This window comes from Denticeps clupeoides, unplaced genomic scaffold (genome assembly GCF_900700375.1).
Source record: "Denticeps clupeoides unplaced genomic scaffold, fDenClu1.1, whole genome shotgun sequence".
In the NCBI taxonomy this organism is placed as follows: Eukaryota; Metazoa; Chordata; class Actinopteri; order Clupeiformes; family Denticipitidae; genus Denticeps; species Denticeps clupeoides.
Genome location: NW_021629982.1, coordinates 2,337 through 26,039, shown reverse-complemented (window position 1 = coordinate 26,039; position 23,703 = coordinate 2,337). Strand labels below are relative to the sequence as shown.

At 39.2% G+C, this 23,703-nt stretch overlaps 1 protein-coding gene, 1 non-coding gene and 28 pseudogenes across 2 annotated transcripts; all 30 read left to right on the top strand.

Moving 5' to 3' along the window:
* The first annotated feature begins 1,337 nt into the window (after positions 1-1,337).
* Positions 1,338-2,740, top strand: LOC114779014 (uncharacterized). Its single transcript, XM_028967191.1, has 3 exons — positions 1,338-1,565; positions 1,969-2,553; positions 2,651-2,740. The coding sequence occupies exons 1-3, from the start codon at positions 1,338-1,340 to the stop codon at positions 2,675-2,677; spliced, it is 840 nt and encodes a 279-aa protein (XP_028823024.1). The 3' UTR covers positions 2,678-2,740.
* Positions 2,741-5,011: 2,271 nt separating this feature from the next.
* LOC114779054 (U5 spliceosomal RNA) lies at positions 5,012-5,125 on the top strand. Its single transcript, XR_003746562.1, has one exon. It is a non-coding gene; the product is annotated as a U5 spliceosomal RNA (small nuclear RNA).
* A 1,191-nt stretch (positions 5,126-6,316) lies between these two features.
* Positions 6,317-6,523, top strand: LOC114779053 (uncharacterized; annotated as a pseudogene).
* Positions 6,524-7,158: 635 nt separating this feature from the next.
* On the top strand, positions 7,159-7,277 carry LOC114779075 (uncharacterized; annotated as a pseudogene).
* A 160-nt stretch (positions 7,278-7,437) lies between these two features.
* Positions 7,438-7,556, top strand: LOC114779067 (uncharacterized; annotated as a pseudogene).
* A 160-nt stretch (positions 7,557-7,716) lies between these two features.
* On the top strand, positions 7,717-7,835 carry LOC114779066 (uncharacterized; annotated as a pseudogene).
* Positions 7,836-10,655: 2,820 nt separating this feature from the next.
* LOC114779072 (uncharacterized) lies at positions 10,656-10,774 on the top strand (annotated as a pseudogene).
* Positions 10,775-10,934: 160 nt separating this feature from the next.
* LOC114779081 (uncharacterized) lies at positions 10,935-11,053 on the top strand (annotated as a pseudogene).
* A 160-nt stretch (positions 11,054-11,213) lies between these two features.
* Positions 11,214-11,332, top strand: LOC114779080 (uncharacterized; annotated as a pseudogene).
* Positions 11,333-11,493: 161 nt separating this feature from the next.
* On the top strand, positions 11,494-11,612 carry LOC114779071 (uncharacterized; annotated as a pseudogene).
* A 160-nt stretch (positions 11,613-11,772) lies between these two features.
* On the top strand, positions 11,773-11,891 carry LOC114779068 (uncharacterized; annotated as a pseudogene).
* Positions 11,892-12,331: 440 nt separating this feature from the next.
* On the top strand, positions 12,332-12,450 carry LOC114779082 (uncharacterized; annotated as a pseudogene).
* An 805-nt stretch (positions 12,451-13,255) lies between these two features.
* On the top strand, positions 13,256-13,374 carry LOC114779077 (uncharacterized; annotated as a pseudogene).
* A 721-nt stretch (positions 13,375-14,095) lies between these two features.
* On the top strand, positions 14,096-14,214 carry LOC114779078 (uncharacterized; annotated as a pseudogene).
* Positions 14,215-15,275: 1,061 nt separating this feature from the next.
* LOC114779059 (uncharacterized) lies at positions 15,276-15,394 on the top strand (annotated as a pseudogene).
* A 1,634-nt stretch (positions 15,395-17,028) lies between these two features.
* LOC114779058 (uncharacterized) lies at positions 17,029-17,147 on the top strand (annotated as a pseudogene).
* Positions 17,148-17,587: 440 nt separating this feature from the next.
* LOC114779076 (uncharacterized) lies at positions 17,588-17,706 on the top strand (annotated as a pseudogene).
* Positions 17,707-18,231: 525 nt separating this feature from the next.
* LOC114779064 (uncharacterized) lies at positions 18,232-18,350 on the top strand (annotated as a pseudogene).
* A 160-nt stretch (positions 18,351-18,510) lies between these two features.
* Positions 18,511-18,629, top strand: LOC114779060 (uncharacterized; annotated as a pseudogene).
* A 161-nt stretch (positions 18,630-18,790) lies between these two features.
* LOC114779074 (uncharacterized) lies at positions 18,791-18,909 on the top strand (annotated as a pseudogene).
* A 525-nt stretch (positions 18,910-19,434) lies between these two features.
* LOC114779063 (uncharacterized) lies at positions 19,435-19,553 on the top strand (annotated as a pseudogene).
* Positions 19,554-19,713: 160 nt separating this feature from the next.
* On the top strand, positions 19,714-19,832 carry LOC114779057 (uncharacterized; annotated as a pseudogene).
* A 160-nt stretch (positions 19,833-19,992) lies between these two features.
* On the top strand, positions 19,993-20,111 carry LOC114779079 (uncharacterized; annotated as a pseudogene).
* A 161-nt stretch (positions 20,112-20,272) lies between these two features.
* Positions 20,273-20,391, top strand: LOC114779070 (uncharacterized; annotated as a pseudogene).
* Positions 20,392-20,551: 160 nt separating this feature from the next.
* Positions 20,552-20,670, top strand: LOC114779056 (uncharacterized; annotated as a pseudogene).
* A 160-nt stretch (positions 20,671-20,830) lies between these two features.
* Positions 20,831-20,949, top strand: LOC114779062 (uncharacterized; annotated as a pseudogene).
* A 441-nt stretch (positions 20,950-21,390) lies between these two features.
* On the top strand, positions 21,391-21,509 carry LOC114779061 (uncharacterized; annotated as a pseudogene).
* Positions 21,510-22,584: 1,075 nt separating this feature from the next.
* Positions 22,585-22,703, top strand: LOC114779069 (uncharacterized; annotated as a pseudogene).
* A 160-nt stretch (positions 22,704-22,863) lies between these two features.
* Positions 22,864-22,982, top strand: LOC114779073 (uncharacterized; annotated as a pseudogene).
* Positions 22,983-23,141: 159 nt separating this feature from the next.
* Positions 23,142-23,260, top strand: LOC114779052 (uncharacterized; annotated as a pseudogene).
* The last annotated feature ends 443 nt before the right edge of the window (positions 23,261-23,703 follow it).

Below are 23,703 nucleotides of genomic sequence, written 5' to 3'. Positions count from 1 at the left end.
ATGCCCGATCTTGTCTGATCTTGCAAGCTAAGAAGGCTTGGGCCTGGTTAGTACTTGGATGGGAGACTGCCTGGGAAAATCAGGTGAAAAACGTTTTAAAATGAAGTTTTTTACATTGCTTTATTAGCTTTTTCAAAACTAAGTTAAAAGGTATTTTTAGTCTTTGATACGTTTTCCTGCCTTTTTTGGGGGCTCTGTTTTGACAGAGCTACACGATGGGTTCAAAGAAAACTTAAGAAAACGTGGTGTGCGCTGTGTATACGCGCACCATCCAGCAAATACCGCACATGTTCCGAGAATGGCACGCCACGGTGCCTTTTTCAGGTTATCGCTTCTCGGCCTTTTGGCTAAGATCAAGGGTGGAGACTGCGATCACTTCCTAAATAGATTAAGGGCTTGTGCCAATTCATGGCCAAATCCATTTGTATTTGGGAGGATATTGTACTGTTTTTTGAAGGTATTTCTTAACAACTTTGCAGGTAAGTAGTCTATTTAATTTGTATTTAGCTGGTTTTGAATTTTTTTAGGTTTTTTGAGCTTGCTGTTTGGTTTGGTGTGTTTGTTCACTTTGAGGCGTTAGGTGCCTCCACTATGTCGGCTGTCCGAGCTGGCAGGTGGAGGCACCACAGTGTACGTTTCTTGTTCAGAGAAAACAATGGGGTAAAATTTACAATGTTAAGACTAGATTTCTCAAGACACCTGGCGTAGAAGTTGTTGAAATTCAGTGTTGAAGATATTAACTGCATTATATCCCTACCACAGAGCAATGGTTTTGATTTAAGTTTAAGAACAGCAAACATGTTGAGAGAGTTTTGGGTCCATTTCGAACATGTAAAAGAACAGTTTGCCATGTTCAAGGTGGAGAAACTTTCAGATATTTCCAGGAAAGTAGTGGTCGTAAGAATGTTTAATGAAACTGTGACGGGGGAAGACATATGCGTTTGGCTAGGGAGGTTCTGCTCAGTAAAAGGTACACATGTACACCTATGAAAGTGCTTGACGAGGATGGCATCTGGACCTGCGCTTGGAGGATTCCCATTCAACAATGGGAAGATCCAAGTGCGCACCAGGGCCTGAAACAAATACCACAGGTGATAGTGTTGGGGGGAGAATCAGGGCTACATTTACTACCAAGGCATGCCTAAGGTTTGCAGAAAGTGTGGGGATTTAGGACATCTGGCAGAGGCATGCCAAAAGTTTTTTGTGGTAAATGTAGAGAAATAGGGCACAGTTATGAGACTTGTACTAATAGTAGAAAGTGTAACCTCTGTGGGGAAACCAGTCACCTCTACAGGGACTGCCCCAAATCCTTTGCTAACAAATTAAAAACAGCAAAAATGGCTACGAGACAGCAAGGGCTAGTAGATGGGGTGGAGCCAGAGGTTTTGGTGGGCGGGGGGCATGAGGGAGAGGGCAGTCTAGATCAAGAAGGAGGTGGAGTCAATGAAAAGAGAGGAGGGGAACAAAGAGAAAAGGGTGGAGTTCAAGAAATGGCAGGAAATGGAAACAAAGAGAAAGGAGGAGCAATGGATAATAGAAAAGGGGAGGAGGAGGAACTTCACACAGTACAAAGAAGAATGTGAGCGTTCATCTGTTCCAACAAGGTCGGATTTATGTCAGTGTCAGGGGGAGGAGAGTGAATCACAGGATACTCCTACCAACGCTCAACCAAACAAAAAGACCAGCACGATCCCCCCTGGAAACAGGGGAGAAAAGATGGAGGGCATCGCAGAGAACAGGAAGCTCATCATCAGGGGATCTAAGCAACCAGTGGCTGGCAAACTCCCCTCATGAAGTGTCCTTTATGAGGGTAGGGCTCAAATCATCCACACCCAGGACACAACAGGTAAGGTTCAACCCAGAGGTAGAAGAAGACGGGGACTCTACGCCGTCCTCTAAATGTTTAACAATAAAAGAAGAGGAAGTGTCGTACAACATCAATTAATACACAGACCCTCCTGATGCAAGCAAAGTCTAATTTTACCTTATAAAATAACAACATTAAATGTCAGAAGTATAAAGTCAATGGTCAGAGCACAGAGTATTTTATCTTTCTTAAGTGCCATTAATGCGGATATATTTTTGTTACAAGAGTGCTCCTTGCCTTTTTTTAAATCATATAAGAAATGGGAAAACCTTTGGGCACACGGGCCATCCATACGGAGTGGCTCAAATGAAAACAAAGCAGATGGGGTTTTATGTAAAAACCCACACATTGAGGTAAAAGGTAGCACAGTGGTAAGACCAGGACGAGTGCTTTTAACACATCTGACTTTTTTAGATAGGGATTTTAAGGTCTTAAATGTTTATGGTTTTAATGATAAGGACAAACGTTATAACCTTTTAGAAGATTTACAGGTCCACATGCTTGGGAGGGTGCCATTAATGGTAGGTGGTGATTTTAATTGTGTTTTATCTAAAACAGATAGAAAAGGAGGGGGAGAAGATTTTAAAATCGATAAAACATCTTTTCTTTTGCAAGGAATTGTTAAAGATTTTAAAATGATTGACTGTTTCAGAGCAATTCCTCCCAGAGAAGATGGGTTCACCTGGGTAAGTGGTGATTGCTCAAGAGCCTCCCGTATTGATTTTATGTTCACAAGAGACTGTCCTCCAAATGATGCAACTGTAACCCCACTCTATTTTTCAGACCACTTTATGCTTTCATGCACCCTGAAATTATCCACAGGCGTGACTGTTGGAGGTGGCCTGTGGAAGTTAAACTGCTCCCTGCTGGAGGATGAGGAGATTGTTATGGACTACAGAGAACAATATGGCCTCTGGAGGTCCCTCCAAGATTTCTACGATACAACTAATTGAATGGTGGGAGATGGTAAAGGAACAGACAAGACTTTTCTTCAAATTTAAAGGCAAACAAAAGAAAAACAAGGAAAATGAAGGGGCTGCAAAAGAGATTACAGAGATATTTTAACCTTTTAAACAGCGGGATGAATTGCAAGGAATTAATAAAAGAAACTACAGGACAAATGAAGGTCTTGGCAGAAACCAAAAGTAAAGGGGTCATTATGAGAAGCCGGGAAAGAGATATATAAGAGGGAGAAAAATGCACGAGATATTTTTTGAAGAAAATTATGACTAAAGGGGGGGGAAATTACAGTTTTAAAAGAAAATGGTAATACATTCAAAGATGCACCAAGCATTTTAAAAGAAATTGAACAGTTTTATGGGAACATATAAATCAAAGGACATAAATGAAAAAATCCTGAAAGATTTATTACAGGCAGTAGAAAAAAAATTGGAAGATCAAACTACGGCTTTAAACCAAGATTTTACCCCTTTAGAGTGAGGATGGCCTCCCTGTCGAGTTTTATAAAACCAACATACGAAATTGGCGACCAATTACACTTTTAAACCTTGACTGCAAACTTTTTAGTAAGATTTTATCAAAACCTATGTCAACAGTTTTAAAAGACTTGATCCACCCAGACCAAGCCTGTGCCATCCCAGGGAAGAAGATAACAGACAGCCTAGTACTGATCCGAGACGCCATCTACATTTACATTTACCAGACGCCCTTATCCAGAGTTACTTACAATCAGTAGCTACAGGGACAGTACGCCAGGAGCAACTTTAAGTGTCTTGCTCAGGTAGTAAGTGGGATTTGAACCTGGGTCTTCCGGTTCATAGGCGAATGTGTTAACCACTAGGCTACTACCATCTGTTATGCAAGAAACGGAAACATTAGGCTCCTAGTATTAAATTTCGGTTTTGAAAAAGCTTTTGACCGGGTCTCGCACCAGTACCTGTTTCAGGTACTAAGAAAAATGGGGTTTTCGGGCAAATTCTTGAAATGGGTGGAATTGCTATACAGGGACATAAATAGCAAGATCTTGGTTAATGGGGTTTTGTCCAAAACAATAGACATTTGTTCTGGTGTTCGTCAGGGGTGTCCGCTATCTCCGCTCCTGTTCGTGGCATGCATTGAGCCGCTGGCACAGATCTTGCGAAGGGACCAATGGATCAGCGGGCTGAGTTTACCAGGTGGGTTAACTGCAAAGTGTGTTTTATACATGGATGATGTGACTCTTTTAAGCACAGATGCCACATCGGCCCAAAGAGCTCTGGAGTTGACAGAATGGTATGGAGAGGCATCAGGAGCAAAACTCAACAGGCGCCAACAGAGATTGATGTGGATTTTAAACAACAAATCTGAGAATTTTAGGGGTTAAATTTGATAGAGAAGGGGGAGGACGGGACAACTGGAATGAGGTTTTAGGAAAAGTAAAGAGCAGACTTGGTTTCTGGGCCCTGAGAAGTCTGACGATGGAAGGGAAAATTTTAATTATAAAATCAGTGATTTTACCTTTGCTTTTATTGTTGTCTTCTGGTTTTATTCCTCCTGGGGTCTTCTTGGTGAGCCTGGAAAGGGCAGTGTTTTACTTCCTATGGGGGTCTAAATGGGAAAGACTTAAAAGAATTGAGGTGAAAAAAAGTAAAAAGAAAGGAGGGAAAGGCCTCCCAGACCCCTATTTATTCTTTGTAAGTATATACACTGTCCTACATCTAAAGTATGCAAAAAAAAAAACCTCCAAAGAAGATAAAACTGCAGCAATGGTCAGATTCTGGATGGGGTCATATTTAAGACATCTGAAGATTATGCCAAGAGACCACACAACTCCTGTGTCTTTTATGTTGCCCCCCCACATTATGTTTTTATTAAAACCTTTTTAAAAAAACATGACATAGAGAAGGAGAACATTTTAACTCTTACAAATAGTAAAGAAATTGTCTCTCCTGTGCAGGGTCATGAGGAGGTGATCCCAGTGAGCGGCCTCTCTGCAGGTGAAGCAGAGAAGGTTTGGCACAATGTGGCCTGGCCAAGACTTCAGAACCAACACAAAGACCTCTCGTGGTTGGTGGCTCATGAGATCCATGGGCATGGGCAGGACAGCAGAATGCCCACGGCCAGGGTGTTGTGCCCCCAAAATGCACCCTGATGTCAGCACCAAACACACAATAGACACTCTCCACCTTTAAGACACTGTGATTGTCGCTTGGGCTTCTCTTCGTCACGTACAAACCGTTCTCCTTTTACTAATGATTTCCGATGAGAGGGCCGTCAACAAGCTCACAATATTTTTGGGGGCTCTGTTTTGACAGAGCTACACGATGGGTTCAAAGAATACACAGGAAAACGTGGTGTGCGCTGCATACATGCGCACCATCTGGCAAATACTGCACACGTTCCGAGAATGGCACGCCACGGCGCCTTTTTCTGGTTATTGCTGTAGTGTAGTATCTGTTCTTATCACCTTCGGGTGTGGCAGGTCGTTAGCATTACCAAATCTGCCATCTGGGATGCGAGGGCCGCTCTCATCCGGAGGGGGACGGACTTCACTCCCCAGGGTGTCTTCCGTAAAATCCGGGCTGATCTCGACTTCAGGATGGAGAAGGACGTCACCAACAAGGGCTACGAAGAGGCTGCTCTTAAGTGGCACGCCCTTCTGGGCTCGTAGCCCAGTTGCCATTTTTTGTGGCGTCCGGACCATCTTCTCCTTTTGTCCTCAAAGCGAGTAGTGGCTGCATTTTTATTTAAAACAAAAAAAAGCTCAAAAAGTAAAAGCGATTGCCTTAGGGTGTGGTTGATTGATTAGGGTGTGGATTTTGGTGTATTTATTTGATTTATTTATTTTATTTTGGTGTGTTACTTAAGTAAATATAAAAAGGACTTATGTCATGAATTAAAATGTGTGCACCTATTTATATATATATATATAAATATATATATTGTCTGATTTTATTATTTTGACTATTTCATACTGTGTGGACTTTTGACTTTAATTTGGTGTGGGGGGAAAAAAAAACTGTACATGGAGAATTTCGTCATTTTAAGCTCTTTAACTTGTTTTTTTTGCATTGATTTATATATTTATTTAACTTATTGTTCAACTTGTGATGTGGGAGTTGAACCATTTGGTGGGTCCCTTGTTCACTTTTGATTTAGGTAGTGTTTTATTTTTTAAGAGATTTTTTTTTTTTAGCAGCACACGGCGAGGACACCCTGAAGCGAGCACAGTAGCACCCTGGGAACAGGCCAGGGGGGGATCCTCCCTTTTTTGGATCCCATGCTGCAGGATGTACATTTCGTTTTTTATTAAATTTTTAAGAGGCCATGGGGTTTTTATTATGGTTTTATCTTGTTTTTAAAAGTATCTTAAGATTATTTTTAAAAAGAAATCTTAAGATTTAACAGCAAAACTCTTTATTGAATTTTATTGGTGTTTGATAAAACATGCTTTTTATTGTGTTTTTTTATGAAGGTTTTAACTTAACAATGTATTGTGTTTTGTGTGTCATACTTTTTTGTCTTGTATGACATTTTCAATAAAGAGTACAAAAAAAAAAAAAATCTGTTCTTATCAGTTTAATATCTGATACGTCCCCCAGCGGGGGACTACATATTAAGCCAATTTTTAGAACAGGAAGTCGGCAAAGGGGCTTGCTCCATCCGCTCCACGCATCGACCCAGTATTGCAGTGCCTCTGGGAGCGGTGCACTTTCTCTGTTGTGTTGCAAATAAAAACTTACCACTCCAGCTTTTTGCCTTTTCTCCATCATAATTTGACAGTAAAGTGGGAGTTTTCACTCTTTGATATGTTTTCATGCCCCTTTGGTTTAAAGTCCAAGATTTTCAAGCAGAAATTGTTTTCTGCAATACCAGCTGAAGAATGCCTGATCTCGTGTGATCACGGAAGCTAAGAAGGCTTGGGCCTGGTTAGTACTTGGATGGGAGACTTTTTTTTTTAACTTCTCTTCAGGTTTCTTTGTCTGTGCGTGCTCTACAACAATCATTCACAGGCTTGGCTATGGAGTGAGGTGGAGCTAAATCGATTAGGTGTGGTTTTCCAGCCCTCGGCCTTAAGGTGCTACGCACCCTGATGTCAATTTAATATCTGATACGTCATATTAAGCGGATTTTTAGAACAGGGAGTCGGCTCCATCCGCTCCATTCATCGACCCAGTATTGCATTGCCTCTAGAAGGTGTGCACTTTATTTGTTGTATTGCAAATAAAAGCTTACCACTCCAACTTTTTGCCTTTTCTCCATCATAATTTGACAGTAAAGCGGGAGTTTTCACTCTTTGATATGTGTTCAAGCCCCTTTGGTTTTAAGTTCAAGATTTTCAAGCAGAGTTTGTGTATGGACAAACCAGCTGAAGAATGCCCAATCTTGTCTGATCTCAGAAGCTAAGAAGGCTTGGGCCTGGTTAGTACTTGGATGGGAGACTACCTGGGAATACCAGGTGCTGTAAGCTTTAACTATTGAAAAACTTTTAAAATGAAAGTATTTACATGGCTTTGTTAGCTTTTTTTGCCTTTTCTGCATCATAATTTGACAGTAAAGCGGGAGTTTTCACTCTTTGATATGTGTTCAAGCCCCTTTGGTTTAAAGTTCAAGATTTTCAAGCAGAGTTTGTGTACGGACAAACCAGCTGAAGAATGCCCAATCTTGTCTGATCTCAGAAGCTAAGAAGGCTTGGGCCTGGTTAGTACTTGGATGGGAGACTACCTGGGAATACCAGGTGCTGTAAGCTTTAACTATTGAAAAACTTTTAAAATGAAAGTATTTACATGGCTTTGTTAGCTTTTTTTGCCTTTTCTCCATCATAATTTGACAGTAAAGTGGGAGTTTTCACTCTTTGATATGTGTTCAAGCCCCTTTGGTTTAAAGTTCAAGATTTTCAAGCAGAGTTTGTGTACGGACAAACCAGCTGAAGAATGCCCAATCTTGTCTGATCTCAGAAGCTAAGAAGGCTTGGGCCTGGTTAGTACTTGGATGGGAGACTACCTGGGAATACCAGGTGCTGTAAGCTTTAACTATTGAAAAACTTTTAAAATGAAAGTATTTACATGGCTTTGTTAGCTTTTTTTGCCTTTTCTGCATCATAATTTGACAGTAAAGCGGGAGTTTTCACTCTTTAATATGTGTTCAAGCCCTTTTGGTTTAAAGTTCAAGATTTTCAAGCAGAGTTTGTGTACGGACAAACCAGCTGAAGAATGCCCAATCTTGTCATATCTCAGAAGCTAAGAAGGCTTGGGCCTGGTTAGTACTTGGATGGGAGACTACCTGGGAATACCAGGTGCTGTAAGCTTTAACTATTGAAAAACTTTTAAAATGAAAGTATTTACATGGCTTTGTTGGCTTTTTTGCCTTTTTTCCATCATAATTTGACAGTAAAGCGGGAGTTTTCACTCTTTGATATGTGTTTAAGCCCCTTTGGTTTAAAGTTCAAGATTTTCAAGCACAGTTTGTGTACGGACAAACCAGCTGAAGAATGTCCATTCTTGTCTGATCTCAGAAGCTAAAAAGGCTTGGGCCTGGTTAGTACTTGGATGGGAGACTAAGTAGGAATGCCAGGTGCTGTAAGCTTTAACTATTGAAAAACTTTTAAAATGAAAGTATTTACATATCTTTGTTAGGTTTTTTTGCCTTTTTTCCATCATAATTTGACAGTAAAGCGGGAGTTTTCACTCTTTGATATGTGTTTAAGCCCCTTTGGTTTAAAGTTCAAGATTTTCAAGCAGAGTTTGCTTACAGACATGCCAGCTGAAGATTGCCCAATCTTGTCTGATCTCAGAAGCTAAGAAGGCTTGGGCCTGGTTAGGACTTGGATGGCAGACTACGTGGGAATGCCAGGTGCTGTAAGCTTTAACTATTGTTAAACTTTTAAAATGAAAGTATTTACATCACTTTGTTACCTTTTTTTAAGTAAGTTAATGGGTATTTTCTTTGTTTGATATGTTTTCCCGCCTTTTTTTTTTTTTTTTTTAAACTTCTCTTCAGGTTTCTTTGTCTGTGTGTGCTCTTCAACGATCATTCACAGGCTTAGAGCTGAATCGATTAGGTGGGATTTTCCAGCCCTCGGCCTTCAGGTGCTACGCACCCTGATGTCAATTTAATATCTGATATGTCATATTAAGCGGATTTTTAGAACAGGGAGTCGGCAATAGGGCCTGCTCCATCCGCTCCATTCATCGACCCAGTATTGCATTTTCTCTAGAAGGTGTGCACTTTATTTGTTGTATTGCAAATAAAAGCTTACCACTCCAACTTTTTGCCTTTTCTCCATCATAATTTGACAGTAAAGCGGGAGTTTTCACTCTTTGATATGTGTTCAAGCCCCTTTGGTTTAAAGTTCAAGATTTTCAAGCAGAGCTTGTGTACAGACAAACCAGCTGAAGAATGGCCAATCTTGTCTGATCTCAGAAGCTAAGAAGGCTTGGGCCTGGTTAGTACTTGGATGGGTGACTACCTGGGAATGCCAGGTGCTGTAAGCTTTAACTATTGAAAAACTTTTAAAATGAAAGTATTTACATGGCTTTGTTAGCTTTTTTTGCCTTTTTTCCATCATAATTTGACAGTAAAGCGGGAGTTTTCACTCTTTGATATGTGTTTAAGCCCCTTTGGTTTAAAGATCAAGATTTTCAAGCATAGTTTGTGTACAGACAAACCAGCTGAAGAATGCCCAATCTTGTCTTATCTCTGAAGCTAAGAAGGCTTGGACCTGGTTAGTACTTGGATGGGAGACTACGTAGGAATGCCAGGTGCAGTAAGCTTTAACTATTGTAAAACTTTTAAAATGAAAGTATTTACATCACTTTGTTACCTTTTTTTAAGTAAGTTAAGGGGTATTTTCTTTCTTTGATATGTTTTCCCGCCTTTTTTTCTTTTTTTTTTTTTTTTTAAACTTCTCCTCAGGTTTCTTTGTCTGTGTGTGCTCTACAACGATCATTCACAGGCTTGGAGCTGAATCGATTAGGTGGGGTTTTCCAGCCCTCGGCCTTCAGGTGCTACGCACCCTGATGTCAATTTAATATCTGATATGTCATATTAAGCGGATTTTTAGAACAGGGAGTCGGTAATAGGGCCTGCTCCATCCGCTCCATTCATCGACCCAGTATTGCATTGCCTCTAGAAGGTGTGCACTTTATTTGTTGTAATGCAAATAAAAGCTTACCACTCCAACTTTTTGCCTTTTCTCCATCATAATTTGACAGTAAAGCGGGAGTTTTCACTCTTTGATATGTGTTCAAGCCCTTTTGGTTTAAAGTTCAAGATTTTCAAGCAGAGTTTGTGTATGGACAAACCAGCTGAAGAATGCCCAATCTTGTCTGATCTCAGAAGCTAAGAAGGCTTGGGCCTGGTTAGTACTTGGATGGGAGACTGCCTGGGAATGCCAAGTGCTGTAAGCTTTAACTATTGAAAAACTTTTAAAATGAAAGTATTTACATGGCTTTGTTAGCTTTTTTTGCCTTTTCTCCATCATAATTTGACAGTAAAGCGGGAGTTTTCACTCTTTGATATGTGTTCAAGCCCCTTTGGTTTAAAGTTCAAGATTTTCAAGCAGAGTTTGTGTACGGACAAACCAGCTGAAGAATGCCCAATCTTGTCTGATCTCAGAAGATAGGAAGGCTTGGGCCTGGTTAGTACTTGGATGGGAGACTCCCTGGGAATAACAGGTGCTGTAAGCTTTAACTATTGAAAAACTTTTAAAATGAAAGTATTTACATGGCTTTGTTAGCTTTTTTTGCCTTTTCTCCATCATAATTTGACAGTAAAGCGGGAGTTTTCGCACTTTATAATGTTTTCAAAGCCCTTTTGGTTTAAAGTTCAAGATTTTCAAGCAGAGTTTGTGTACGGACAAACCAGCTGAAGAATGCCCAATCTTGTTTGATCTCAGAAGCTAAGAAGGCTTGGGCCTGGTTAGTACTTGGATGGGAGACTACCTGGGAATACCAGGTGCTGTAAGCTTTAACTATTGAAAAACTTTTAAAATGAAAGTATTTACATGGCTTTGTTAGCTTTTTTTGCCTTTTCTCCATCATAATTTGATAGTAAAGCGGGAGTTTTCGCACTTTATAATGTTCTCAAAGCCCTTTTGTTTAAAGTCCAAGATTTTCAAGCAGAGTTTGCTTACAGACATGCCAGCTGAAGATTGCCCAATCTTGTCTGATCTCAGAAGCTAAGAAGGCTTGGGCCTGGTTAGTACTAGGATGGGAGACTACGTGGGAATGCCAGGTGCTGTAAGCTTTAACTATTGTTAAACTTTTAAAATATAAGTATTTACATGGCTTTGTTAGCTTTTTTTGCCTTTTCTCCATCATAATTTGACAGTAAAGCGGGAGTTTTCACTCTTTGATATGTGTTCAAGCCCCTTTGGTTTAAAGTTCAAGATTTTCAAGCAGAGTTTGTGTACGGACAAACCAGCTGAAGAATGCCCAATCTTGTCTGATCTCAGAAGCTAAGAAGGCTTGGGCCTGGTTAGTACTTGGATGGGAGACTACCTGGGAATAACAGGTGCTGTAAGCTTTAACTATTGAAAAACGTTTAAAATGAAAGTATTTACATGGCTTTGTTAGCTTTTTTTGCCTTTTCTCCATCATAATTTGACAGTAAAGCAGGAGTTTTCGCACTTTATAATGTTTTCAAAGCCCTTTTGGTTTAAAGTTCAAGATTTTCAAGCAGAGTTTGTGTACGGACAAACCAGCTGAAGAATGCCCAATCTTGTTTGATCTCAGAAGCTAAGAAGGCTTGGGCCTGGTTAGTACTTGGATGGGAGACTACCTGGGAATACCAGGTGCTGTAAGCTTTAACTATTGAAAAATTTTTAAAATGAAAGTATTTACATGGCTTTTTTAGCTTTTTTTGCCTTTTCTCCAACATAATTTGATAGTAAAGCGGGAGTCTTCGCACTTTATAATGTTCTCAAAGCCCTTTTGTTTAAAGTCCAAGATTTTCAAGCAGAGTTTGCTTACAGACATGCCAGCTGAAGATTGCCCAATCTTGTTTGATCTCAGAAGCTAAGAAGGCTTGGGCCTGGTTAGTACTTGGATGGGAGACTACGTGGGAATGCCAGGTGCTGTAAGCTTTAACTATTGTTAAACTTTTAAAATGAAAGTATTTACATGGCTTTGTTAGCTTTTTTTGCCTTTTCTCCATCATAATTTGACAGTAAAGCGGGAGTTTTCACTCTTTGATATGTGTTCAAGCCTCTTTGGTTTAAAGTTCAAGATTTTCAAGAAGAGTTTGTGTATGGACAAACCAGCTGAAGAATGCCCAATCTTGTCTGATCTCAGAAGCTAAGAAGTCTTGGGCCTGGTTAGTACTTGGATGGGAGACTACCTGGGAATACCAGGTGCTGTAAGCTTTAACTATTGAAAAACTTTTAAAATGAAAGTATTTACATGGCTTTGTTAGCTTTTTTTGCCTTTTCTCCATCATAATTTGACAGTAAAGCGGGAGTTTTCGCACTTTATAATGTTTTCTAAGCCCTTTTGGTTTAAAGTTCAAGATTTTCAAGCAGAGTTTGCTTACGGACATGCCAGCTGAAGATTGCCCAATCTTGTCTGATCTCAGAAGCTAAGAAGGCTTGGGCCTGGTTAGTACTTGGATGGGAGACTACGTGGGAATGCCAGGTGCTGTAAGCTTTAACTATTGTTAAACTTTTAAAATGAAAGTATTTACATCACTTTGTTAACTTTTTTTTAAAGTAAGTTAAGGGGTATTTTCTTTCTTTAATATGTTTTCCCGCCTTTTTTTTTTTTTTTTTTTTTTTTTTTTTTTAAACTTCTCTTCAGGTTTCTTTCTCTGTGTGTGCTCTACAACGATCATTCACAGGCTTGGAGCTGAATCGATTAGGTGGGATTTTCCAGCCCTCGGCCTTCAGGTGCTACGCACCCTGATGTCAATTTAATATCTGATGTGTCATATTAAGCGGATTTTTAGAACAGTGAGTCGGCAATAGGGCCTGCTCCATCCGCTCCATTCATCGACCCAGTATTGCATTGCCTCTAGAAGGTGTGCACTTTATTTGTTGTATTGCAAATAAAAGCTTACCACTCCAACTTTTTGCCTTTTCTCCATCATAATTTGACAGTAAAGCAGGAGTTTTCACTCTTTGATATGTGTTCAAGCCCCTTTGGTTTAAAGTTCAAGATTTTCAAGCAGAGTTTGTGTACGGACAAACCAGCTGAAGAATGCCCAATCTTGTCTGATCTCAGAAGCTAAGAAGGCTTGGGCCTGGTTAGTACTTGGATGGGAGACTACCTGGGAATAACAGGTGGTGTAAGCTTTAACTATTGTTAAACTTTTAAAATGAAAGTATTTACATGGCTTTGTTAGCTTTTTTTGCCTTTTCTCCATCATAATTTGAAAGTAAAGCTGGAGTTTTCGCACTTTATAATGTTTTCAAAGCCCTTTTGGTTTAAAGTCCAAGATTTTCAAGCAGAGTTTGCTTACAGACTTGCCAGCTGAAGATTGCCCAATCTTGTCTGATCTCAGAAGCTAAGAAGGCTTGGGCCTGGTTAGTACTTGGATGGGAGACTACGTGGGAATGCCAGGTGCTGTAAGCTTTAACTATTGTTAAACTTTTAAAATGAAAGTATTTACATGGCTTTGTTAGCTTTTTTTGCCTTTTCTCCATCATAATTTGACAGTAAAGCGGGAGTTTTCACTCTTTGATATGTGTTCAAGCCTCTTTGGTTTAAAGTTCAAGATTTTCAAGCAGAGTTTGTGTACAGACAAACCAGCTGAAGAATGCTCAATCTTGTCTGATCTCAGAAGCTAAGAAGCCTTGGGCCTGGTTAGTACTTGGATGGGATACTACCTGGGAATAACAGGTGCTGTAAGCTTTAACTATTGAAAAACTTTTAAAATGAAAGTATTTACATGGCTTTGTTAGCTTTTTTTTGCCTTTTCTCCATCATAATTTGACAGTAAAGCGGGAGTTTTCGCACTTTATAATGTTTTCTAAGCCCTTTTGGTTTAAAGTTCAAGATTTTCAAGCAGAGTTTGTGTACGGACAAACCAGCTAAAGAATGCCCAATCTTGTCTGATCTCAGAAGCTAAGAAGGCTTGGGCCTGGTCAATACTTGGATGGGAGACTACCTGGGAATACCAGGTGCTGTAAGCTTTAACTATTGAAAAACTTTTAAAATGAAAGTATTTACATGGCTTTGTTAGCTTTTTTTGCCTTTTCTCCATCATAATTTGACAGTAAAGCGGGAGTTTTCGCACTTTATAATGTTTTCAAAGCCCTTTTGGTTTAAAGTTCAAGATTTTCAAGCAGAGTTTGTGTACGGACAAACCAGCTGAAGAATGCCCAATCTTGTCTGATCTCAGAAGCTAAGAAGGCTTGGGCCTGGTTAGTACTTGGATGGGAGACTACGTGGGAATGCCAGGTGCTGTAAGCTTTAACTATTGTTAAACTTTTAAAATGAAAGTATTTACATGGCTTTGTTACCTTTTTTTAAAGTAAGTTAAGGGGTATTTTCTCTCTTTGATATGTTTTCCCGCCTTTTTTTTTAAACCTCTCTTCAGGTTTCTTTGTCTGTGTGTGCTCTACAACGATCATTCACAGGCTTGGAGCTGAATCGATTAGGTGGGATTTTCCAGCCCTCGGCCTTCAGGTGCTACGCACCCTGATGTCAATTTAATATCTGATATGTCATATTAAGCGGATTTTTAGAACAGGGAGTCGGCAATAGGGCCTGCTCCATCCGCTCCATTCATCGACCCAGTATTGCATTGCCTCTAGAATGTGTGCACTTTATTTGTTGTATTGCAAATAAAAGCTTACCACTTCAACTTTTTGCCTTTTCTCCATCATAATTTGACAGTAAAGCGGGACTTTTCACTCTTTGATATGTGTTCAAGCCCCTTTGGTTTAAAGTTCAAGATTTTCAAGCAGAGTTTGTGTACAGACAAACCAGCTGAAGAATGCCCAATCTTGTCTGATCTCAGAAGCTAAGAAGGCTTGGGCCTGGTTAGTACTTGGATGGGATACTACCTGGGAATAACAGGTGCTGTAAGCTTTAACTATTGAAAAACTTTTAAAATGAAAGTATTTACATGGCTTTGTTAGCTTTTTTTGCCTTTTCTCCATCATAATTTGACAGTAAAGCGGGAGTTTTCGCACTTTATAATGTTTTCTAAGCCCTTTTGGTTTAAAGTTCAAGATTTTCAAGCAGAGTTTGTGTACGGACAAACCAGCTAAAGAATGCCCAATCTTGTCTGATCTCAGAAGCTAAGAAGGCTTGGGCCTGGTCAATACTTGGATGGGAGACTACCTGGGAATACCAGGTGATGTAAGCTTTAACTATTGAAAAACTTTTAAAATGAAAGTATTTACATGGCTTTGTTAGCTTTTTTTGCCTTTTCTCCATCATAATTTGATAGTAAAGCGGGAGTTTTCGCACTTTATAATGTTTTCAAAGCCCTTTTGTTTAAAGTCCAAGATTTTCAAGCAGAGTTTGCTTACAGACATGCCAGCTGAAGATTGCCCAATCTTGTCTGATCTCAGAAGCTAAGAAGGCTTGGGCCTGGTTAGTACTTGGATGGGAGACTACGTGGGAATGCCAGGTGCTGTAAGCTTTAACTATTGTTAAACTTTTAAAATGAAAGTATTTACATGGCTTTGTTAGCTTTTTTTGCCTCTTCTCCATCATAATTTGACAGTAAAGCGGGAGTTTTCACTCTTTGATATGTGTTCAAGCCTCTTTGGTTTAAAGTTCAAGATTTTTAAGAAGATTTTGTGTATGGACAAACTAGCTGTAGAATGCCCAATCTTGTCTGATCTCAGAAGCTAAGAAGGCTTGGGCCTGGTTAGTACTTGGATGGGAGACTACCTGGGAATAACAGGTCCTTTAACTATTGAAAAACTTTTAAAATGAAAGTATTTACATGGCTTTGTTAGCTTTTTTTGCCTTTTCTCCATCATAATTTGACAGTAAAGCGGGAGTTTTCGCACTTTATAATGTTTTCTAAGCCCTTTTGGTTTAAAGTTCAAGATTTTCAAGCAGAGTTTTTGTACAGACAAACCAGCTAAAGAATGCCCAATCTTGTCTGATCTCAGAAGCTAAGAAGGCTTGGGCCTGGTTAGTACTTGGATGGGAGACTACGTGGGAATGCCAGGTGCTGTAAGCTTTAACTATTGTTAAACTTTTAAAATGAAAGTATTTACATCACTTTGTTACATTTTTTGTAAGTAAGTTAAGGGGTATTTTCTTTCTTTGATATGTTTTCCCGCCTTTTTTCTTTTTTTTTTTTTTTTTTATTTTAACTTCTCTTCAGGTTTCTTTCTCTGTGTGTGCTCTACAACGATCATTCACAGGCTTGGAGCTGAATCGATTAGGTGGGATTTTCCAGCCCTCGGCCTTCAGGTGCTACGCACCCTGATGTCAATTTAATATCTGATATGTCATATTAAGCGGATTTTTAGAACAGGGAGTCAGCAATAGGGCCTGCTCCATCCGCTCCATTCATCGACCCAGTATTGCATTGCCTCTAGAAGGTGTGCACTTTATTTGTTGTATTGCAAATAAAAGCTTACCACTCCAACTTTTTGCCTTTTCTCCATCATAATTTGACAGTAAAGCGGGAGTTTTCACTCTTTGATATGTGTTCAAGCCCCTTTGGTTTAAAGTTCAAGATTTTCAAGCAGAGTTTGTGTACGGACAAACCAGCTGAAGAATGCCCAATCTTGTCTGATCTCAGAAGCTATAGAAGGCTTGGGCCTGGTTAGTACTTGGATGGGAGACTACCTGGGAATAACAGGTGCTGTAAGCTTTAACTATTGAAAAACTTTTAAAATGAAAGTATTTACATGGCTTTGTTAGCTTTTTTTGCCTTTTCTCCATCATAATTTGACAGTAAAGCGGGAGTTTTCGCACTTTATAATGTTTTCTAAGCCCTTTTGGTTTAAAGTTCAAGATTTTCAAGCAGAGTTTTTGTACAGACAAACCAGCTAAAGAATGCCCAATCTTGTTTGATCTCAGAAGCTAAGAAGGCTTGGGCCTGGTTAGTACTTGGATGGGAGACTACCTGGGAATACCAAGTGCTGTATGCTTTAACTATTGAAAAACTTTTAAAATGAAAGTATTTACATGGCTTTGTTAGCTTTTTTTGCCTTTTCTCCATCATAATTTGACAGTAAAGCGGGAGTTTTCGCACTTTATAATATTTTCAAAGCCCTTTTGTTTAAAGTCCAAGATTTTCAAGCAGAGTTTGCTTACAGACATGCCAGCTGAAGATTGCCCAATCTTGTCTGATCTCAGAAGCTAAGAAGGCTTGGGCCTGGTTAGTACTTGGATGGGAGACTACGTGGGAATGCCAGGTGCTGTAAGCTTTAACTATTGTTAAACTTTTAAAATGAAAGTATTTACATGGCTTTGTTAGCTTTTTTTGCCTTTTCTCCATCATAATTTGACAGTAAAGCGGGAGTTTTCGCACTTTATAATGTTTTCTAAGCCCTTTTGGTTTAAAGTTCAAGATTTTCAAGCAGAGTTTTTGTACGGACAAACCAGCTAAAGAATGCCCAATCTTGTCTGATCTCAGAAGCTAAAAAGGCTTGGGCCTGGTTAGTACTTGGATGGGAGACTACCTGGGAATACCAAGTGCTGTATGCTTTAACTATTGAAAAACTTTTAAAATGAAAGTATTTAGATGGCTTTGTTAGCTTTTTTTGCCTTTTCTCCATCATAATTTGACAGTAAAGCGGGAGTTTTCGCACTTTATAATGTTTTCAAAACCCTTTTGTTTAAAGTCCAAGATTTTCAAGCAGAGTTTGCTTACAGACATGCCAGCTGAAGATTGCCCAATCTTGTCTGAACTCAGAAGCTAAGAAGGCTTGGGCCTGGTTAGTACTTGGATGGGAGACTACGTGGGAATGCCAGGTGCTGTAAGCTTTAACTATTGTTAAACTTTTAAAATGAAAGTATTTACATCACTTTGTTACCTTTTTTTAAAGTAAGTTAAGGGGTATTTTCTTTCTTTGATATGTTTTCCCGCCTTTTTTATTTATTTATTTATTTATTTATTTTTTAACTTCTCTTCAGGTTTCTTTGTCTGTGTGTGCTCTACAACGATCATTCACAGGCTTGGAGCTGAATCGATTAGGTGGGATTTTCCAGCCCTCGGCCTTCAGGTGCTATGCACCCTGATGTCAATTTAATATCTGATGTGTCATATTAAGCGGATTTTTAGAACAGTGAGTCGGCAATAGGGCCTGCTCCATCCGCTCCATTCATCGACCCAGTATTGCATTGCCTCTAGAAGGTGTGCACTTTATTTGTTGTATTGCAAATAAAAGCTTTCCACTCCAACTTTTTGCCTTTTCTCCATCATAATTTGACAGTAAAGCGGGAGTTTTCACTCTTTGATATGTGTTCAAGCCCCTTTGGTTTAAAGTTCAAGATTTTCAAGCAGAGTTTGTGTACGGACAAACCAGCTGAAGAATGCCCAATCTTGTCTGATCTCAGAAGCTAAGAAGGCTTGGGCCTGGTTAGTACTTGGATGGGAGACTACCTGGGAATACCAGGTGCTGTAAGCTTTAACTATTGAAAAACTTTTAAAATGAAAGTATTTACATGGCTTTGTTAGCTTTTTTTGTCTTTTCTCCATCATAATTTGATAGTAAAGCGGGAGTTTTCGCACTTTATAATGTTCTCAAAGCCCTTTTGTTTAAAGTCCAAGATTTTCAAGCAGAGTTTGCTTACAGACATGCCAGCTGAAGATTGCCCAATCTTGTCTGATCTCTGAAGCTAAGAAGGCTTGGGCCTGGTTAGTACTTGGATGGGAGACTACGTGGGAATGCCAGGTGCTGTAAGCTTTAACTATTGTTAAACTTTTAAAATGAAAGTATTTACATGGCTTTGTTAGCTTTTTTTGCCTTTTCTCCATCATAATTTGACAGTAAAGCGGGAGTTTTCGCACTTTATAATGTTTTCTAAGCCCTTTTGGTTTAAAGTTAAAGATTTTCAAGAAGAGTTTGTGTACGGACAAACCAGCTAAAGAATGCCCAATCTTGTCTGAACTCAGAAGCTAAGAAGGCTTGGGCCTGGTTAGTACTTGGATGGGCGACTACGTGGGAATGCCAGGTGCTGTAAGCTTTAACTATTGTTAAACTTTTAAAATGAAAGTATTTACATCACTTTGTTACCTTTTTTTAAAGTAAGTTAAGGGGTATTTTCTTTCTTTGATATGTTTTCCCGCCTTTTTTATTTATTTATTTATTTATTTATTTTTTAACTTCTCTTCAGGTTTCTTTGTCTGTGTGTGCTCTACAACGATCATTCACAGGCTTGGAGCTGAATCGATTAGGTGGGATTTTCCAGCCCTCGGCCTTCAGGTGCTATGCACCCTGATGTCAATTTAATATCTGATGTGTCATATTAAGCGGATTTTTAGAACAGTGAGTCGGCAATAGGGCCTGCTCCATCCGCTCCATTCATCGACCCAGTATTGCATTGCCTCTAGAAGGTGTGCACTTTATTTGTTGTATTGCAAATAAAAGCTTTCCACTCCAACTTTTTGCCTTTTCTCCATCATAATTTGACAGTAAAGCGGGAGTTTTCACTCTTTGATATGTGTTCAAGCCCCTTTGGTTTAAAGTTCAAGATTTTCAAGCAGAGTTTGTGTACGGACAAACCAGCTGAAGAATGCCCAATCTTGTCTGATCTCAGAAGCTAAGAAGGCTTGGGCCTGGTTAGTACTTGGATGGGAGACTACCTGGGAATACCAGGTGCTGTAAGCTTTAACTATTGAAAAACTTTTAAAATGAAAGTATTTACATGGCTTTGTTAGCTTTTTTTGTCTTTTCTCCATCATAATTTGATAGTAAAGCGGGAGTTTTCGCACTTTATAATGTTCTCAAAGCCCTTTTGTTTAAAGTCCAAGATTTTCAAGCAGAGTTTGCTTACAGACATGCCAGCTGAAGATTGCCCAATCTTGTCTGATCTCAGAAGCTAAGAAGGCTTGGGCCTGGTTAGTACTTGGATGGGAGACTACGTGGGAATGCCAGGTGCTGTAAGCTTTAACTATTGTTAAACTTTTAAAATGAAAGTATTTACATGGCTTTGTTAGCTTTTTTTGCCTTTTCTCCATCATAATTTGACAGTAAAGCGGGAGTTTTCACTCTTTGATATGTGTTCAAGCCTCTTTGGTTTAAAGTTAAAGATTTTCAAGAAGAGTTTGTGTACGGACAAACCAGCTGAAGAATGCCCAATCTTGTCTGATCTCAGAAGCTAAGAAGGCTTGGGCCTGGTTAGTACTTGGATGGGAGACTACCTGGGAATAACAGGTGCTGTAAGCTTTAACTATTGAAAAACTTTTAAAATGAAAGTATTTACATGGCTTTGTTAGCTTTTTTTGCCTTTTCTCCATCATAATTTGACAGTAAAGCGGGAGTTTTCGCACTTTATAATGTTTTCAAAGCCCTTTTGGTTTAAAGTTCAAGATTTTCAAGCAGAGTTTGTGTACGGACAAACCAGCTGAAGAATGCCCAATCTTGTTTGATCTCAGAAGCTAAGAAGGCTTGGGCCTGGTTAGTACTTGGATGGGAGACTACCTGGGAATACCAGGTGCTGTAAGCTTTAACTATTGAAAAACTTTTAAATTGAAAGTATTTACATGGCTTTGTTAGCTTTTTTTGCCTTTTCTCCATCATAATTTGATAGTAAAGCGGGAGTTTTCGCACTTTATAATGTTCACAAAGCCCTTTTGTTTAAAGTCCAAGATTTTCAAGCAGAGTTTGCTTACAGACATGCCAGCTGAAGATTGCCCAATCTTGTCTGATCTCAGAAGCTAAGAAGGCTTGGGCCTGGTTAGTACTTGGATGGGAGACTACGTGGGAATGCCAGGTGCTGTAAGCTTTAACTATTGTTAAACTTTTAAAATGAAATTATTTACATGGCTTTGTTAGCTTTTTTTGCCTTTTCTCCATCATAATTTGACAGTAAAGCGGGAGTTTTCACTCTTTGATATGTGTTCAAGCCTCTTTGGTTTAATGTTCAAGATTTTCAAGAAGAGTTTGTGTACGGACAAACCAGCTGAAGAATGCCCAATCTTGTCTGATCTCAGAAGCTAAGAAGGCTTGGGCCTGGTTAGTACTTGGATGGGAGACTACCTGGGAATACCAGGTGCTGTAAGCTTTAACTATTGAAAAACTTTTAAAATGAAAGTATTTACATGGCTTTGTTAGCTTTTTTTTGCCTTTTTTCCATCATAATTTGACAGTAAAGCGGGAGTTTTCGCACTTTATAATGTTTTCTAAGCCCTTTTGGTTTAAAGTTCAAGATTTTCAAGCAGAGTTTGTGTACGGACAAACCAGCTGAAGATTGCCCAATCTTGTCTGATCTCAGAAGCTAAGAAGGCTTGGGCCTGGTTAGTACTTGGATGGGAGACTACGTGGGAATGCCAGGTGCTGTAAGCTTTAACTATTGTTAAACTTTTAAAATGAAAGTATTTACATGGCTTTGTTAGCTTTTTTTGCCTTTTCTCCATCATAATTTGACAGTAAAGCGGGAGTTTTCACTCTTTGATATGTGTTCAAGCCTCTTTCGTTTAAAGTTCAAGATTTTCAAGAAGAGTTTGTGTACGGACAAACCAGCTGAAGAATGCCCAATCTTGTCTGATCTCAGAAGCTAAGAAGGCTTGGGCCTGGTTAGTACTTGGATGGGAGACTACCTGGGAATACCAGGTGCTGTAAGCTTTAACTATTGAAAAACTTTTAAAATGAAAGTATTTACATGGCTTTGTTAGCTTTTTTTGCCTTTTCTCCATCATAATTTGACAGTAAAGCGGGAGTTTTCGCACTTTATAATGTTTTCTAAGCCCTTTTGGTTTAAAGTTCAAGATTTTCAAGCAGAGTTTATGTACGGACAAACCAGCTAATGAATGCCCAATCTTGTCTGATCTCAGAAGCTAAGAAGGCTTGGGCCTGGTTAGTACTTGGATGGGAGACTACCTGGGAATACCAAGTGCTGTATGCTTTAACTATTGAAAAACTTTTAAAATGAAAGTATTTACATGGCTTTGTTAGCTTTTTTTGCCTTTTCTCCATCATAATTTGACAGTAAAGCGCGAGTTTTCGCACTTTATAATGTTTTCAAAGCCCTTTTGTTTAAAGTCCAAGATTTTCAAGCAGAGTTTACTTGCAGACATGCCAGCTGAAGATTGCCCAATCTTGTCTGATCTCAGAAGCTAAGAAGGCTTGGGCCTGTTTAGTACTTGAATGGGAGACTACGTGGGAATGCCAGGTGCTGTAAGCTTTAACTATTGTTAAACTTTTAAAATGAAAGTATTTACATCACTTTGTTACCTTTTTTTAAGTAAGTTAAGGGGTATTTTCTTTCTTTGATACGTTTTCCCACCTTTTTTCTTTTTTTTTTTTTTTTTAAACTTCTCTTCAGGTTTCTTTGTCTGTGTGTGCTCTACAACGATCATTCACAGGCTTGGAGCTGAATCGATTAGGTGGGATTTTCCAGCCCTCGGCCTTCAGGTGCTACGCACCCTGATGTCAATTTAATATCTGATATGTCATATTAAGCGGATTTTTAGAACAGGGAGTCGGCAATAGGGCCTGCTCCATCCGCTCCATTCATCGACCCAGTATTGCATTGCCTCTAGAAGGTGTGCACTTTATTTGTTGTATTGCAAATAAAAGCTTACCACTCCAACTTTTTGCCTTTTCTCCATCATAATTTGACAGTAAAGCGGGAGTTTTCACTCTTTGATATGTGTTCAAGCCCCTTTGGTTTAAAGTTCAAGATTTTCAAGCAGAGTTTGTGTACGGACAAACCAGCTGAAGAATGCCCAATCTTGTTTGATCTCAGAAGCTAAGAAGGCTTGGGCCTGGTTAGTACTTGGATGGGAGACTACCTGGGAATACCAGGTGCTGTAAGCTTTAACTATTGAAAAACTTTTAAAATGAAAGTATTTACATGGCTTTGTTAGCTTTTTTTGCCTTTTCTCCATCATAATTTGATAGTAAAGCTGGAGTTTTCGCACTTTATAATGTCCTCAAAGCCCTTTTGTTTAAAGTCCAAGATTTTCAAGCAGAGTTTGCTTACAGACATGCCAGCTGAAGATTGCCCAATCTTGTCTGATCTCAGAAGCTAAGAAGGCTTGGGCCTGGTTAGTACTTGGATGGGAGACTACCTGGGAATACCAGGTGATGTAAGCTTTAACTATTGAAAAACTTTTAAAATGAAAGTATTTACATGGCTTTGTTAGCTTTTTTTGCCTTTTCTCCATCATAATTTGATAGTAAAGCGGGAGTTTTCGCACTTTATAATGTTTTCAAAGCCCTTTTGTTTAAAGTCCAAGATTTCAAGCAGAGTTTGCTTACAGACATGCCAGCTGAAGATTGCCCAATCTTGTCTGATCTCAGAAGCTAAGAAGGCTTGGGCCTGGTTAGTACTTGGATGGGAGACTACGTGGGAATGCCAGGTGCTGTAAGCTTTAACTATTGTTAAACTTTTAAAATGAAAGTATTTACATCACTTTGTTACATTTTTTTTAAGTAAGTAAAGGGGTATTTTCTTTCTTTGATATGTTTTCCCGCCTATTTTCTTTTTTTTTTTTTTTTTTTTTTTCAAACTTCTCTTCAGGTTTCTTTCTCTGTGTGTGCTCTACAACGATCATTCACAGGCTTGGAGCTGAATCGATTAGGTGGGATTTTCCAGCCCTCGGCCTTCAGGTGCTACGCACCCTGATGTCAATTTAATATCTGATGTGTCATATTAAGCGGATTTTTAGAACAGTGAGTCGGCAATAGGGCCTGCTCCATCCGCTCCATTCATCGACCCAGTATTGCATTGCCTCTAGAAGGTGTGCACTTTATTTGTTGTATTGCAAATAAAAGCTTACCACTCCAACTTTTTGCCTTTCTCCATCATAATTTG